Genomic DNA, 13,608 nt, shown 5'->3' on the forward strand with positions numbered 1-13,608 from the left:
ATCGCTGTAAATTTACCCCTGAAACAGGTTTAATGTCCCAATGGTTTTGTTCCATTTATGCTGCTATAGGAACATGTAGAAATAACAGCTACATCATAACAGCTGTTCCAATATCAAGTGATACTTGTATAGTCTGTTACACCAATATACACCCTTACAGTTTAACTACCCCTGGATCTTCTAGCTCAAGTGTTGTTTCTACTATACAATTTCTAAATTGTTTGATCCCTTTTTTATGAAACAGTACCTTCACACTGCAGTCTGTATAACAGTGACCACCATGCATTAACATAGATAGGGAAGATTTTTAAACATTAACTAGATAAACATATACTTCCTGAATAAAGAAGGGGAAAATATCAACAGGAAGAGAGCAACTGACTTCCCCACAGGACTGGAATTTAAAAAGCAGTCTAAATGAGGTAGGTGCCCAAACACCATTGAAATTCAAAGAAGAAACAGGTGCTTAATTCTCAGAGGCTCGTATGAACATAGTTGTACTCAATAAAAATTCATTGCTCAAGCACGTAGTCAACAGGCCTCGATAGTATATCCTCTATGAAAACCCCCACACTTTAGGTACTTTTACACATGCTCTGGGAGTGGAAGGGTGAACGAGCTTTAGTTCAATTGCCCCCACCACCATTCTTAAGCACAGAGATGCTGATGCACAAAACGCAGGAGGCTGCTGGAGCACAGCAATTGCCGCACTCCAGCAAACTCAATTAATTGAGTCTGCTCCAACGCACTGGAATTCCAATGTCAGAGCAGCCTCCACGCTTGTGTATAGGTGCCCTTTATCAGTAGCAATCAAACTGTATGTTGCTACTTGCGATACATCCTGAAGTTATGAAGAGACAGTCACCATTACTTTCACAAGAAATTTTGTTTATTAAATTAATGTTTCATCAACAGATAGAACCAATAGGGGAAACATTTTCCAGGAAGATTGACAAAATTCATAAATACATATAATTTTCTAACATTATAGGTATAAACAAATAAAAGCTCTATCTTGCTATTTTGTTTTTTGGGAAGCCACTGAAATTAACTCTCAGTTGGCCATTGAACAAGCAGCATTGAACTCCTGCTGATTCTAAAATGACTATGTCCCCTCTTTAAAACTTGCTCATTACCAGTCAAAAATGGCAAGATAAAGTATAAAGGACATTTATATTAAAAGGTTTGTTTCACAATTTCTTATAATACATCTCTTTTCCCCTAATAAGCAGTACACTTCTCTCTTCTAAAAATGCAGCTATAATAAGCAAAGCTTTCAAAAGTGACCAGTGATTTGGGGTGCCAAACTTGGGGCACCTTAAAGAAGATTGATTTTTCTGGAACTGTGCTCATTGTTTCCTGAAAAACAGTTTCCTTTAAATTGCCAAGATGAGCACCCCAAAAAATGGACATACCCTTATATTGTTAGTCACCTGCAAAAAGTTTTACAGTGATCCAATGAAAAAGCTTCAATAATCCAACATCGCACCTGCTTTTCAAAAACCATCTTTAAAATAGAAGCTTACTGGGAAATACATGTGGAGCAAGGATCCCTTGTATCCATGTTAGCTTCGTGCTTGAGTTATACAGCTCAGTCTTTAAAAATCATGGAGAATTTTTTATCTTCACAGAGGAGATCCAGCAGAAAAAAGTCAAATCGCACTTCTCAGCTGACCTCACCTTCAAAGAGTAACTACAGGACTGCAAAAATAAGAAGGGATGAGGCATTCTTTTGATGTAGTACTAATGATGAAACTGGAGGTGGTGCTTCTGTCAAATGATGCTGTGAAATTCTGGTAAGTGTAGTCTTTTCATGTGCAGCTAAATCCACCAATAAGTTTATTCATGTACTACTTGTTGAGCAAACTCCTGAGTGTGGCTGCCAAGAGGGTGGGAGACAGCCTCATTTATGTAACATATGGCACTGTCCATTTTAATTGAGGGACAAAATTGTCATACAGCAAAATTTAATGAATCTGTAGCCAAACAATGTCAAAATCTTTCCACTGCAGGTTCTCCTGGCTATCAAAGACAATGGAGGGAACAAAGAAGTTGAGGCTAGAAAAAGATATTTTTATGTGATGCTGGAACTAGAGATATCACAGCTTTTACAGCTAGTAATAGTAAGACTGTATAATGGATTCCATTATTCACTCCCCAAACACGGGCCCATATTCTACATTCGTCAATTGGTCTCATATCCTTCCACCAGCAAGAAAGTTGATACCTGCACTTTTTCCATTCCACTGGGAGACATCCCTGTGTCAAGACTGCCCACTAGTCCATTCTGATTCTCCTACTGTACTTCCCTCACCTCAACACACAATAAATAAGTCAAGTTACTTGCACACTCTACCTTTGCTGGTCCATTCTGAAGGAGGAAAATTGCATGAGCCAGCTCCAAACAGGAAAAGGAAACCCATTGCTCCCTACACTCCCTGCACTCCAGGTAATCCTTTCATGGTTTTGAAGCAGAGAGGCACTGCATTTCTTTTGGACAGCTGCCTGCTTGAGCTGAAATGGGTCTCTTTGGGTACGTAATGCTGGCGATCTTAAAGAATTCATCTGCAGCATCAAGAGCAATCAGACGATCCTGCCAAAGTAAGAGAGTTAGCACGATTAGTATCCCAAGATCTGCATTCATTCCCACTCAAGTCTCAGACTGGTTCTCCTCAAGTTTAGAAAAACCATGAAGCCTTTTCCATCACATCATGCCAGCATTGTCATTGCAACTACAAAGAAAGCAACAGCACAGACTTTCACTAAACCAGTGCTAATCAGGCTGATGCCCTCCAGTACAGAAGCCATTGTATTTGTGCCAAAGGAAGCGAAAAGGTCAAGCCACAAGTGCACTCTTACATTATAGCTGCTTGCAGATGTGAAAATAAAAACAGTCCTTTGCTTTAAACTCAGCATACTCCTGCATCAAGTCCAGCACACACTGAGAAGACGCACTGAGTTAGTTGGACTCAGCTCACCCAACGTCTGTATGGATCAGGCACTTCAGCGGGGCTTTTTGGTGCTTTTATCTAGCCATTGATTGAATCAGCTTTGGGTAAAAGAACCAAAAAGCCACACTGAAGTGTCTGATCTATACAGACACTGCAGAGCTGGGCCAAACTAAGATGCTACTTCTTCCAGGAAAGCATGGGGGGCGGGGGAAGAGGGGGGTTTCACACACATCAGCAGCCTTGATATTCATGTCTGACATCTATTGGAATTGTATCCAGCACAATCTGCTACTAGTGGCATTGTTTGTGCCCACAGTTGCAGAGCCAAAGGAGTTAAAACAAGATAGGAACACTTAGTTACCTACCACCACAAAGAGGTATCTCTCAGACAGTTCCCAGCTTGCAGGAAAAAGGTTGGTCTCCTCAGAGAGCTTTAACAGGATCTCCCGGGCTTTACCCGTGTTTCGAGAATCATTGACAACACTAAGTTTAGTGACTGATAGCAGGGAATCTGCTTCCTTCTGGAAACCTAGAAGAAAGGTGTTAAGTCAGTTTTAAGTCAAAGTAACCAAATGTGACAGGGTGTAAATGCTGTTGTTGTGGGAATCATAAGGGGACAAACAAGAGAGAGAAAGCATTCAAAAATTCAACACATGCACTGCATCTATATGCACAGCACTGAATAAGGAGATGCGCTTGTGCTTATATGGTCCTTGCAGGGTGCTTGTGTGTATAGCAAGTAAATTCAAAATAGCTTGCCTGCTCCCCACACACCTTGGTGACTACAAGCAAGGGCTGCACATTTTCAGTATTTCTCTGATCAAAATAATGAAAGGAAAAAAACCAACTTGGTGCAGCAGTAAATGTGAAACAGTAAGCAATTTTTTTAAGGAGTCTTCCCATGGAAGAGGGCTGAGCATAATCTCTAAGATCTCTTCATAGCTCCAGCCACAGAAAATCTGTGGTAACATATGACAGAAGATTTGTACAGAAAACTTTATGGTCTTGTGATTAAGGCATGGGACTAGACAGCAAAATATCTGCTTCTGCCACAATTTTGTGGATTTAATATAATCCCATCCAATGACTGCTCCATGTCTCAACCTTCTCCACTTGTGTGTAAAATAAGTACAGAACTACCTGGCACAACTGCTTTTTGAAGAGTACTTTATTATAGTAGTATCTTACACCTAAGGACCTCAGTATGTTAGTACTCTAATACAGTGCATCTACTGTAGACTTTAATCTAGATGAGATGGAGAGGCAAGTAGCTTGTTTTAGCTTGTAAAAGGCTAAAGGGGAGAGAGGAAGAGAGGTTGCTAACAGATGGTTTGTAGAAGCTAATCAAGTCTGACTGACCCAGATAGGTGCTGATGCACAATTATCTTTATGAGATTCCCATTCAGGGAATTCGATTCTTTATGAGATTCCCATCTTTATGAGATTCACATTCAGGGACAAAGAACTCTGATCCTAGTGCTAATTCCCTTTCTCTGTCTAGGAAAAAGCATGGTAAGTTACACTCACTGGGCTTTATTCTCATTGGTCCCTCATCTTTTATAGGCTTATAGGTAGGTAATATCTGTGTAAGTCACTAGATTTCTGATGTGCTGGAATCTGGTCTCTATTTTGTCTGGGTGTCAGTAATTACACAAGGGGCAAGGTAATAAGGAAATCAGGCCCAACATACCATTTCCATCCACCTCCAGAGGGCAAAGTCAGAAGTGCCTTGATCAATAAATTGATTTTACTGGTCTCCTGATAGCTCAACAGAGCAGTGGAATGGAAAGGTGGACTTGTCAAGAAGTTTAACTTGTTGACACCATACTTTAGTTTGTTTACGATTCTGCTGTGATGGCCAGAACCAGAGGGATTAATAAGCAATAAATATGTGCTTCTTAGAGGCATTTGGTATTTTGCCTAAACAGGTAATATTAGTTAATATAAAGCTTGTAAGTTTGGAAACCACAAATGTAACTTGTCTGTCGTAAGTTTAACCAAAATGATAAAATTAACTGTTTGTGGAACTGACTGGGCCCCCATAGGCAAAGCTGTAGCTGTGAGATTAGTTGACCTAACAGTTTCTGTTCAGGGTTCAGCTTTGACGATAAAAACTAGATCCAACTGCCTGGTACACCCAGCACATTCCAGGAAAGCATATTCAAATGAAACCTAAAAAGGATAGGGGCTTAGGCGGAGCAATGCCAATTTCAAACCTAAAGGTGCTGCATTATAATTTGCTTACTGGATAAACCTGAGTCTGAGTAGTAACCCTTTACAATAATTTTAACACCTTTCAATCCCATAGGGTAACAGCTATAGGGCAACATTATGAGTGGCTCTAAGGCCAACAGATTAGCATAAGACTAGGTATAAAAAGCACGTGCATCCAGGTAACCAGCAGGAAGGAGGGAACAGAACAATCATTTCTGTTTCACGCCCGGATCCCAGACTCCCAGTGTGAGTGAGGATCGGCTCCTGATCAAGGGACCTTCCCCAGTAATCCCTCCAACAGCGTCAACTGGGGACACTTGACTTAGCTGGAATCACTTGATGCGCACCTGGCTTTGAGGGACTATTGATAAGTTGCCAACCCATGTCTGTCTATCTGTTGTTTTGAACAGCCCAGTGGCTAATACCCTCGCAGTGCCCAGTTGGCCTGTGACAGAACTGATCTATCTGTTGTTATTAACTGTTATTCACTATTAGCTCTTTAATACTGCATTATCTGCTTATCGCATTTATCTTTCTGTTAACTGTTGTATGTGTGTAAACTATAATAAATTTGCCTACACTTCACTCCCAACTTCGCCTCCTCGATCCGAAACTGAATCAAACAGCCCAGTTGGCGTGTGATGAAACTGATACTCTCACAGTACCCAGCTGGCCTGTGACACTCTGCAGATCTGGTGATATTCACTGAATGGGGTTGAGTGGGGGAAGAATACTTCATCATTTTTTTTTTTAATTGGGAAGATATTTTTGGCTTTTTAAAAAAGAAATCTGTTCCCTCTCAGAGTTTGTCTCGCTTATAAAAATTGCATGATAAAATCCTTTTTTACTGTAAAAAAACTTCTGCAAGTAGTATAACATCCTTTGCAGCAGCAAGACATTAGCTGTCGTGGCCCCCCTGCTTTACTTGCGTCAGGTTAGGGGGTTATGTCTTGTGGTTGTGTCAGGGTTGACTATGTAGTTTTGCTAGTAGGTTAGACCAGAGGTTCCCAAACAGTGGGTCATAACCCCAAATGGGGTTGCGACATCAGCAGATGGGGTCATGGGGATGGGGGGTTCTGGTTGGGAGTGAGGGGCCATGTTGAGGAAAATGGGTCATGCTGATGAAAAGTTTGGGAAGCACTGTGTTAGACAATGGATTTGTGTATGACAGTTTGGACAGGGGGGTCCAACTAAATGATCTCTGGAAGTCCCTTCCAAACATATTTTTCTGTGATTTAAGTGGACTTTAAATAGATAGACATCATACATGTCATTGTAAGGTAGAAGTGTGCACACTTGTTTCTACTAGCTGGAATGCCTCCACCACTGCTCGCTATAACTATGCTACATAAACTTTGTGAAATACTTCTCATTTCACAGTACATTATGCTGGTAAGGGACGGGCATGCCATCTCCCCATGCTGTTAAGAATAAATACATGTAATTTTGTCCTCTAGTTTACCTAACTCTTCCAAAATGTGCTTCCACCTGCTTCTCACTTCCCTTCGTGTTTGCCGCAAGCTATAGATGTCATAGTTGAGTTTTTGCCATTCCTGCAAAAAAATGGGAGAATAAAGATTCAGTGTTCTTCACTGCAAGACACCTCTCCTACAGGTTTTTTTCCCATTGATTTCTCCTCACAGGAACGCTCCTTGGTCAGATTATATTGCATTTTGAGAGGCGTATGCAACAGTAACATTTTACAGGCCAGATCTGCTCCCTGTATAGAAGTGGGTCGTAAGTGTTGACTTTACTAATACAAATGCACTTAATATTTGAACACTGTTAGCAGGGAATGAATGCAGTCATGGATTAAGTGACCTGGAGCATATCAGCATGGATATCATTCACATGTCAGCATAAGGTTACTTCTAATTACAAAGCCAATTATAATTGCAATTTGAGAATATCCGCTCATTTTTTCAATAGTGTTATTAGACCTAGAGCTGGTTGGAAAGTAAAAAATATTGAATGAGAGCTCTTATCTTCTTTTTGATGAAAAGATGAAAACCAAAACGCAATCTTTTTACTTGCATGAAAAAAAGGAATAGACATTTTCTTCCTAAAGTCCATTTTTCATTAAAACCAAACACTGATCCCCCTTAGAATGTTATTAGACCCTGTTCATCTACCACTGATGTTAGCAGCCTGGCACCCACTTACTTCAAGATAAATTAGGTCAACTAACTCAGGAACATTTCTCAGATTTCCTTGAGAGCTCAAAACAACTGCATTCTGCCCCCTCACTTATACTGGGGTAACTCCCAAGGTAGTCTACGGACTTGAAGTTTGATTGCAGATTGTAGCTTAAAAGAAAGACTACTTTATTCATGATTTGTAGGCAGGAAACATCTAGAGCTGTACTTCAGACCTCAGATGGATTATTGTAGGTTGAAGAGAATACGATAATTCCCAATTTTACTTTTAAATCAGTAGGGTCTGAAGCTAAACACACACCACACACAAACACACACAAAGTCATTAAATGAACAGAAAAATGCTTCTGAGATCCTGGTTGTGTTGCCTCTTCATGGGTTTCTTTAAGTCTGTCCTAAAGTGTGTGATGTGTGTAAGCTATGCATTAAGTATATGTAATACATCTTTACTATACATACTCACGTATCTATACTATACATTTAAAAATATTTACATGAAATCCAATGCTGCACTTGATGGGGCCAGATCTTCAAAAGTGTTCTTTAGAATCTAAAAGGTCCTATTTAGATGCCTAAATGAAGTAGCTTGATTTTCAGAAGCACTTGGAAAAAATAATAGAAACTAATCTCTTCAGAAAATTCACAGTATAGGTATTTTTAAAGACACAAAAATCTCAAATGCAATTATGTATTCAAGAATTCAGTAGGACCTACTATAAATTAAGGTATCCATTTAACACTCTATCCAAAATGCCCTTTGCCCTTAGCTACTGCTTACCAATTATAGTCTCTGTGTATAAACATGCATCTCCCTCTCCCCTCCCCCTCTGCAGGGTGACATTAGCTAAACTGACAAAAGGTCCTCTGATAGGTTTATCTACAGAGGAGGTAATACTCATAAGCTCCACATTGTATAGATCCACTCCTGATCCACAGCTTATAATGGTATCACATCCATGGGCAGACAAGCCTTTATTAGAGTCTAGTCCGGAGAATTAAAAATAACTTTGTAGGTGGACAGGTATCAGCCCTTGTCTCAATGTATTATACAGAACAGGGATGGCTAACCTGCGGCATGGCTACTACAAGTGGGAAGGGCAGGCCCTGTGTGTGCCACGCAGCAGACTGGGGAGGAGGGAGGCAGCACAGTGGCAGCTCTGGCAGGGAGCAGAAAGCAGAGCAGCACATGAGACAGGAAGCACAAGGCAGGAAGCAGAAAACAGTAAAGTAGCGGAGAGCAACTGGATGGGACTCGGGGAGGGTCTGGGGTTAACATGTGGCACATCTCCCAAAAAGGTTGCCCCCACACCACAGAGTGTATAAACAGCCACCAGAACATTGTGTGTTGATGGTACCTGATCCAGTTGGAACCAATTCAAACCAGCTGAACTAGCTGGAACCGGTTCAAACTGGTGGCAATCAGTTAAAACCACTTGAAACTGATTCAGATCAGTTGGAACTGGTTCAAATTGGTCAGAACTGCTTCCAATTGGTTTGAACCTGTTCCAATAAATTCCAAGCAGTTTAAACCGGTCTGAACTAGTTCTAACTGGCTTGAACCGGTTCCAACCAGCTCTGAATGGTTGGACCTCATTACAAACAATTTGAACTGGTTTGAACTGCTGCAGACTAATTTGAACTGGTTCTAATCAGTTCTGACTCGTTTGAGACTGAACAAACACCAACCAGTTATGACAAGTGTGAACTGGTTCTGACTGGTTCTAACCGGTTTGAGTTTGAACCAGTTGCAACCAATTCTGACCCCCAGATAAGACAGCTTTGAATCAGTTCTGAATAGTTCCAACCAGCCTGAGTTTGAACCAGTTCCAACCTATCTGAGTTTGAAATGGTTCTGGACAGTGTAAACCAGTTCTGACTTGTTCCAACCAGTTTAGACTGATTCTGACTGGTTTGAACAATCTCCAAAAGGTTTAAAACGGGTCCGCCCAGTTCAAACCGGTTTCAACCAGTTCTGACCAGGTCCAAGCAGTTTGAACCAGTTCCAAGCAGTTTGAACCGGTTCTGACTGGTTCCAACTGGTTTGAACCAGTTCTGGAACTATTAAAAAGCTGGCAAATCTGGAGTCTTTTCCTGAGAGGCTTAAAGGTAATACACTGGGTACATATTACTTCCATATCTACCTAAAATGATTCATGATATGGCACCTGAATTAGCAGAACATCGACGGTTCACATATATATGTTGCACATTCCTAATTAGATACCTACAGTAATTACAAAGCTGGGCTGGGGAGAATTCCTGGATGCACTGAGAAGCAGGATGGGTTCGGCTGATGATGGCACAAGACTTCTAGTTCAGAGTAGGGTGGAGTCTGATCCATCGAGTCTTGGACAAGAAAGAAGGAAGCCTGAGACTGTGGCATCCATTTCGCTCCTTATTAGCCAACAAACTCAGTCACCCTTCTGCTTCCTACAGGTAGTTGGCATGGAAGGATATCCTTGCACTGGCAGCATGCTAGGTGTATAGCACTGGGAATCCACAATGTACCCTGAGATCATACAAGACTTTTCAGAGCAAAGCAGAGGATTAAGCCATGCAGCTCCCATTGAAGTTCATGGGAATTATGGGGCTAACCCCCTACTTCAGTGGTCTACAACTCTTCAGGTCTGGGGACTGGAACAGCCTGTTCTGGGTCCAAGGTGGACTGCTGTATTGATGCTGTCATGGTGTAGCAGCTGATGCAAATTTTCCCTGCCTCTGCCTCTCTCTGCCTCCAGCTGTGGCACAGGCACTGCTCCTTGCCAGGCCCCAGCATAGCAATCACTAACAGGTCTTGCTCCCCCTCTATGCGGCGCTGGTCAGGCCTCAGCTAGAGTACTGTGTCCAGTTCTGGGCACTGCACTTCAAGAAGGATGTGGAGAACCTGGAGAAGGTCCAGAGGAGGGCCACTCGTATGGTTGAGGGCCTCTGTGGCCAGCCCTATGAGGAGAGGCTGAGGGACCTGAATCTCTTCAGTCTCTGCAAGAGGAGACTGAGGGGGGATCTTGTGGCTGCCTACAACTTTATCAAGAGCCACCAGCAGGAACTCGGGGAAAGTCTGTTCACCAGGGCCTCCTTTCGGGTCACCAGAACAATGGCCACAAGCCGAGGGAGGATAGGTTTAGGTTAAATATTAGGAAGAACTACTTCACTGTAAGGGTGGCCAGAGCCTGGAATAGGCTTCCCAGAGAGGTGGTGCTCTCACCTTCCCTGGAGATCTTCAAGAGGAGACTGGATAGGCACCTGGCTGGGGTCTTATGATCCCTGCCACCCCAGTGCTCCTTCCTGCCCATGGCAGGGGGTCAGACTAGATGATCTGTCTAGGTCCCTTCCGACTCATTGATTCTATGATTCAATTTGCCACTTAGCAAAGCCCCTGTCACCAGAACATCATCCATGACTTTGTGGGCTAGATCCAGCCTATAGGCCGTATTTTGCCAATCCCTGCCCTACCTGACATTGCTGGCTGAGACTTTCAGTGCCACTCAGGTACATTCTTTTTGCTTGTTCCTGTACAGTCCTTGGCCCTTACTAGTCAAGATGTCAGCACGTGACTGCAGATAAACTCCAGCATAATGCAGCGCACTGATCTTTGGGATCAGACTAACATAGAAAAAGCCCTGCAGTTACCTTGATACCTGTGCTAGTATTCTAATTGGGACATCAGGAACAAGACAAACCCCAGTGAGGAGCCAGTGGCCTCATCTAAACTGCTTATGAGACTAGCCTGGTATGACGGTTTTCAGACAAGCGTATGCAAGTGAACTTTCTCTCTACTATCCACCCAGCTAGGCTAAGTGCCTCAGGAGTGAATTTGGCCCTACGTTTGAGAACATCAAAGCACATTTACAGGCCCTTTCCCCTGGAACTGGGTAGCTACAATATGTGAGAGGAGAGGACCAGAAGTTGTTATTTAGTGAATCTGCAATATTACAGTAAAACAATCCAGAATGGACTTCCAGGATTTCAAATTCAGGTAGCCTAAGCTGAGGCTGAATTCCTGTTTTTGAATGATAGTTTTTGGGGGTTTTTTTAAAGACTAGCATTCCTCTGTGTATGATACACCCCGGGAGAGGTAATACATTTGATTTGACAATGAAATTAACTGAAATGTGCTACGCTCACGCTGTCTCCCAGGCCAATAAGACTAGGACCTACTTTCCCAGACATGCAGAATCCCGAATAAGATTTCTGTCTTAAGAAGCACAAGTCCATTTAGGCCCCCATCCAACTCCCATTTGAACAAATGGACAAAATTCCATTGAGAACTAGAGCAGGATCCTTGAAGCACCTTAGCAAAGCAGGCTTTTAAACAAGTACAAAAAAGGCTTTATTTAATAGAATAGTCTTCTATCTCAACAACCCACTGAGATGTATGTGTGTGTTTGATTCTTTTGCAGTTAGATTTCCATTCAAAAAACAATTTCAAATCCAGGTACCTAAAATCAGACTAATATATGTGGCCTGATTGTTTAGGTGTCTTGAATTGTGGATCCTTAACCCTTCAGCAGAGATCAAACCATTATTTAAGCAGCTAGCTCCCTAGTCAGGCTCTAATTCTAGGCAACCAGATTTGGAAATACGAGCCCCTAGCTTCTTCATCTATAGACATGCTGAAAACCACTGCAGCAGAACATTTCCATAGAGTTTATTTGCATGCAAGCAGTAAATCATACTGGCAGAGCTCTAAGTGAATAGCCAAGCCTCACTGCTTAAAGATAGCTAAAAGCACTCCTTTGAGATTATGATTCTGAATGAGAGGGTCATCCAGGTTGAGTTGGTCATGAGTTTAAGTCGGGAGAACAAGGGAAATTCTGATCAGCACACAACAGATTAGGCTGATTTATCCAGCCTCACAGCGTGGGAACAGAATGAAATCCCTCAGTCTTAGCATGGGAAGGACTGATGCTTTTAATGGGTTTGCTCCGCTGATCAGAAAAGTTTTAACACTCGATCCCTTTGAAGCCTGAAAAACAGCTTTGTCATTCCAAGTTTCCAAAGGATCCAATATAAAAATCCACCCTATGAGTGCTTTATTTTCTCAGTTTATTTTAAATTATAAAAAGGAATGGAGAAAATAACAGAAGTCCCCATCTTGTGAAACAGAGATCACTAGATAGTGAACTCGAGCAGGAGGAGAGGAACAGATTATATTTTAACTAGAGGTAGTAAGCAAGGGCTGGAAGGTAATTCTACTTTAGCCCTGAGAGATGCAACAGTGTGTGCAGGGTTATGCACAAAGACAGAGTCCACTTGGGCAGGGATTCTTTGGAACCTTCCTGCAGGATACAAGGTAAACCTAGGGCAGTAGGAGTTAGGATGCATGTTTCAAGTTTTGTGAAGCCACTGGCACACCAAAAACATTTGGAACCTATTCCAAGTGCAGATAAACAGATTGGATTCACCAAGCAAATGGTGATGCTAACGCACCGAGGCCTGTGGCAAGTTTGTAGTTGCCAAACAAAACTTATTCCTAGGGGCAGTGGAAAACCTGAGTAACGTTTATAAATGGTAGTAATTGTTGAGAAACATCTACTAAATCACCAGTTTAACCCCAGAAGGCTAAGGTATGTACATAGGAACTGTACAAGGAACCATGAAGTGTGAATTTGTTATTACTGATTAAAAGGAAAGGAGTCAGTCGCCTTCCCCTTACCTACTCATGGCTGGAAAGATATGGCTACAATCACTGTAAAATTGGAAATTCCACAATACAAGGAAAACCCAAAAGGTATTTTATACAAACACTGTGAGGACTATAATCAAGAACACCCATGTTAAATTCTACCCAAGTGCTAAGCTGGTTACTGAAGATAGACCTAAAGTTACTGTATTTTCTTGTATAAGACGTGCACATTTTCCCAAAATATTAGTGGTTCGTCCCATTGTCTCTCTGCCCTCCTGCTGCAGGGGTTTTATGTATTAACCAGGGAAACTGATTTTCTACCTAAAATACAAGGACACTGCTTTGATTCCTGCTCCACAGCTGTAATATTACTATTCAGGAAGCTGAGGGAGTCAATCAACTTAACAGTTCATTGTTTTTCACTCCAGAGGTGTTAACCAATCCTCTCTCCTTTTTAAGGGTCCTGATGTTCCACAACTCAAGCTATCCTAACTTAGGGCAATTGTACTATCTGCTGGCTACTCCTGGTCTCTCTTCTCCTATTTCACAGCTCTTCAGTTTGTTAGCCCTTTTAAAAATAATTCATGCATTCATGAAGACCAGTCATGAGCAATAGGTAGGGTTTTAGTTAAGCAGGAAATGGAGGTCAAGTCAGCTGAAG

General features: G+C 41.9%; 1 protein-coding gene across 1 annotated transcript in view; it reads right to left on the reverse strand.

Annotated features, from left to right (window-relative positions):
* Positions 1-873: 873 nt before the first annotated feature.
* Positions 874-13,608, reverse strand: part of MREG (melanoregulin) — a 45,131-nt gene continuing 32,396 nt past the window's right edge. Inside the window, exons 3-5 of the mRNA XM_090044949.1 lie at positions 6,628-6,718; positions 3,317-3,480; positions 874-2,593 (exon numbers count right to left, since the gene is read on the reverse strand). Coding sequence (XP_089901075.1) covers positions 2,459-2,593; positions 3,317-3,480; positions 6,628-6,718 — 390 coding nt within the window. The 3' untranslated portion in view covers positions 874-2,458. The remainder of the gene's footprint in view (positions 2,594-3,316; positions 3,481-6,627; positions 6,719-13,608) is intronic.

The sequence above is a fragment of the Crocodylus siamensis genome, chromosome 4 (assembly GCF_052110815.1).
Source record: "Crocodylus siamensis isolate JL-2025a chromosome 4, ASM5211081v1, whole genome shotgun sequence".
In the NCBI taxonomy this organism is placed as follows: domain Eukaryota; kingdom Metazoa; phylum Chordata; order Crocodylia; family Crocodylidae; genus Crocodylus; species Crocodylus siamensis.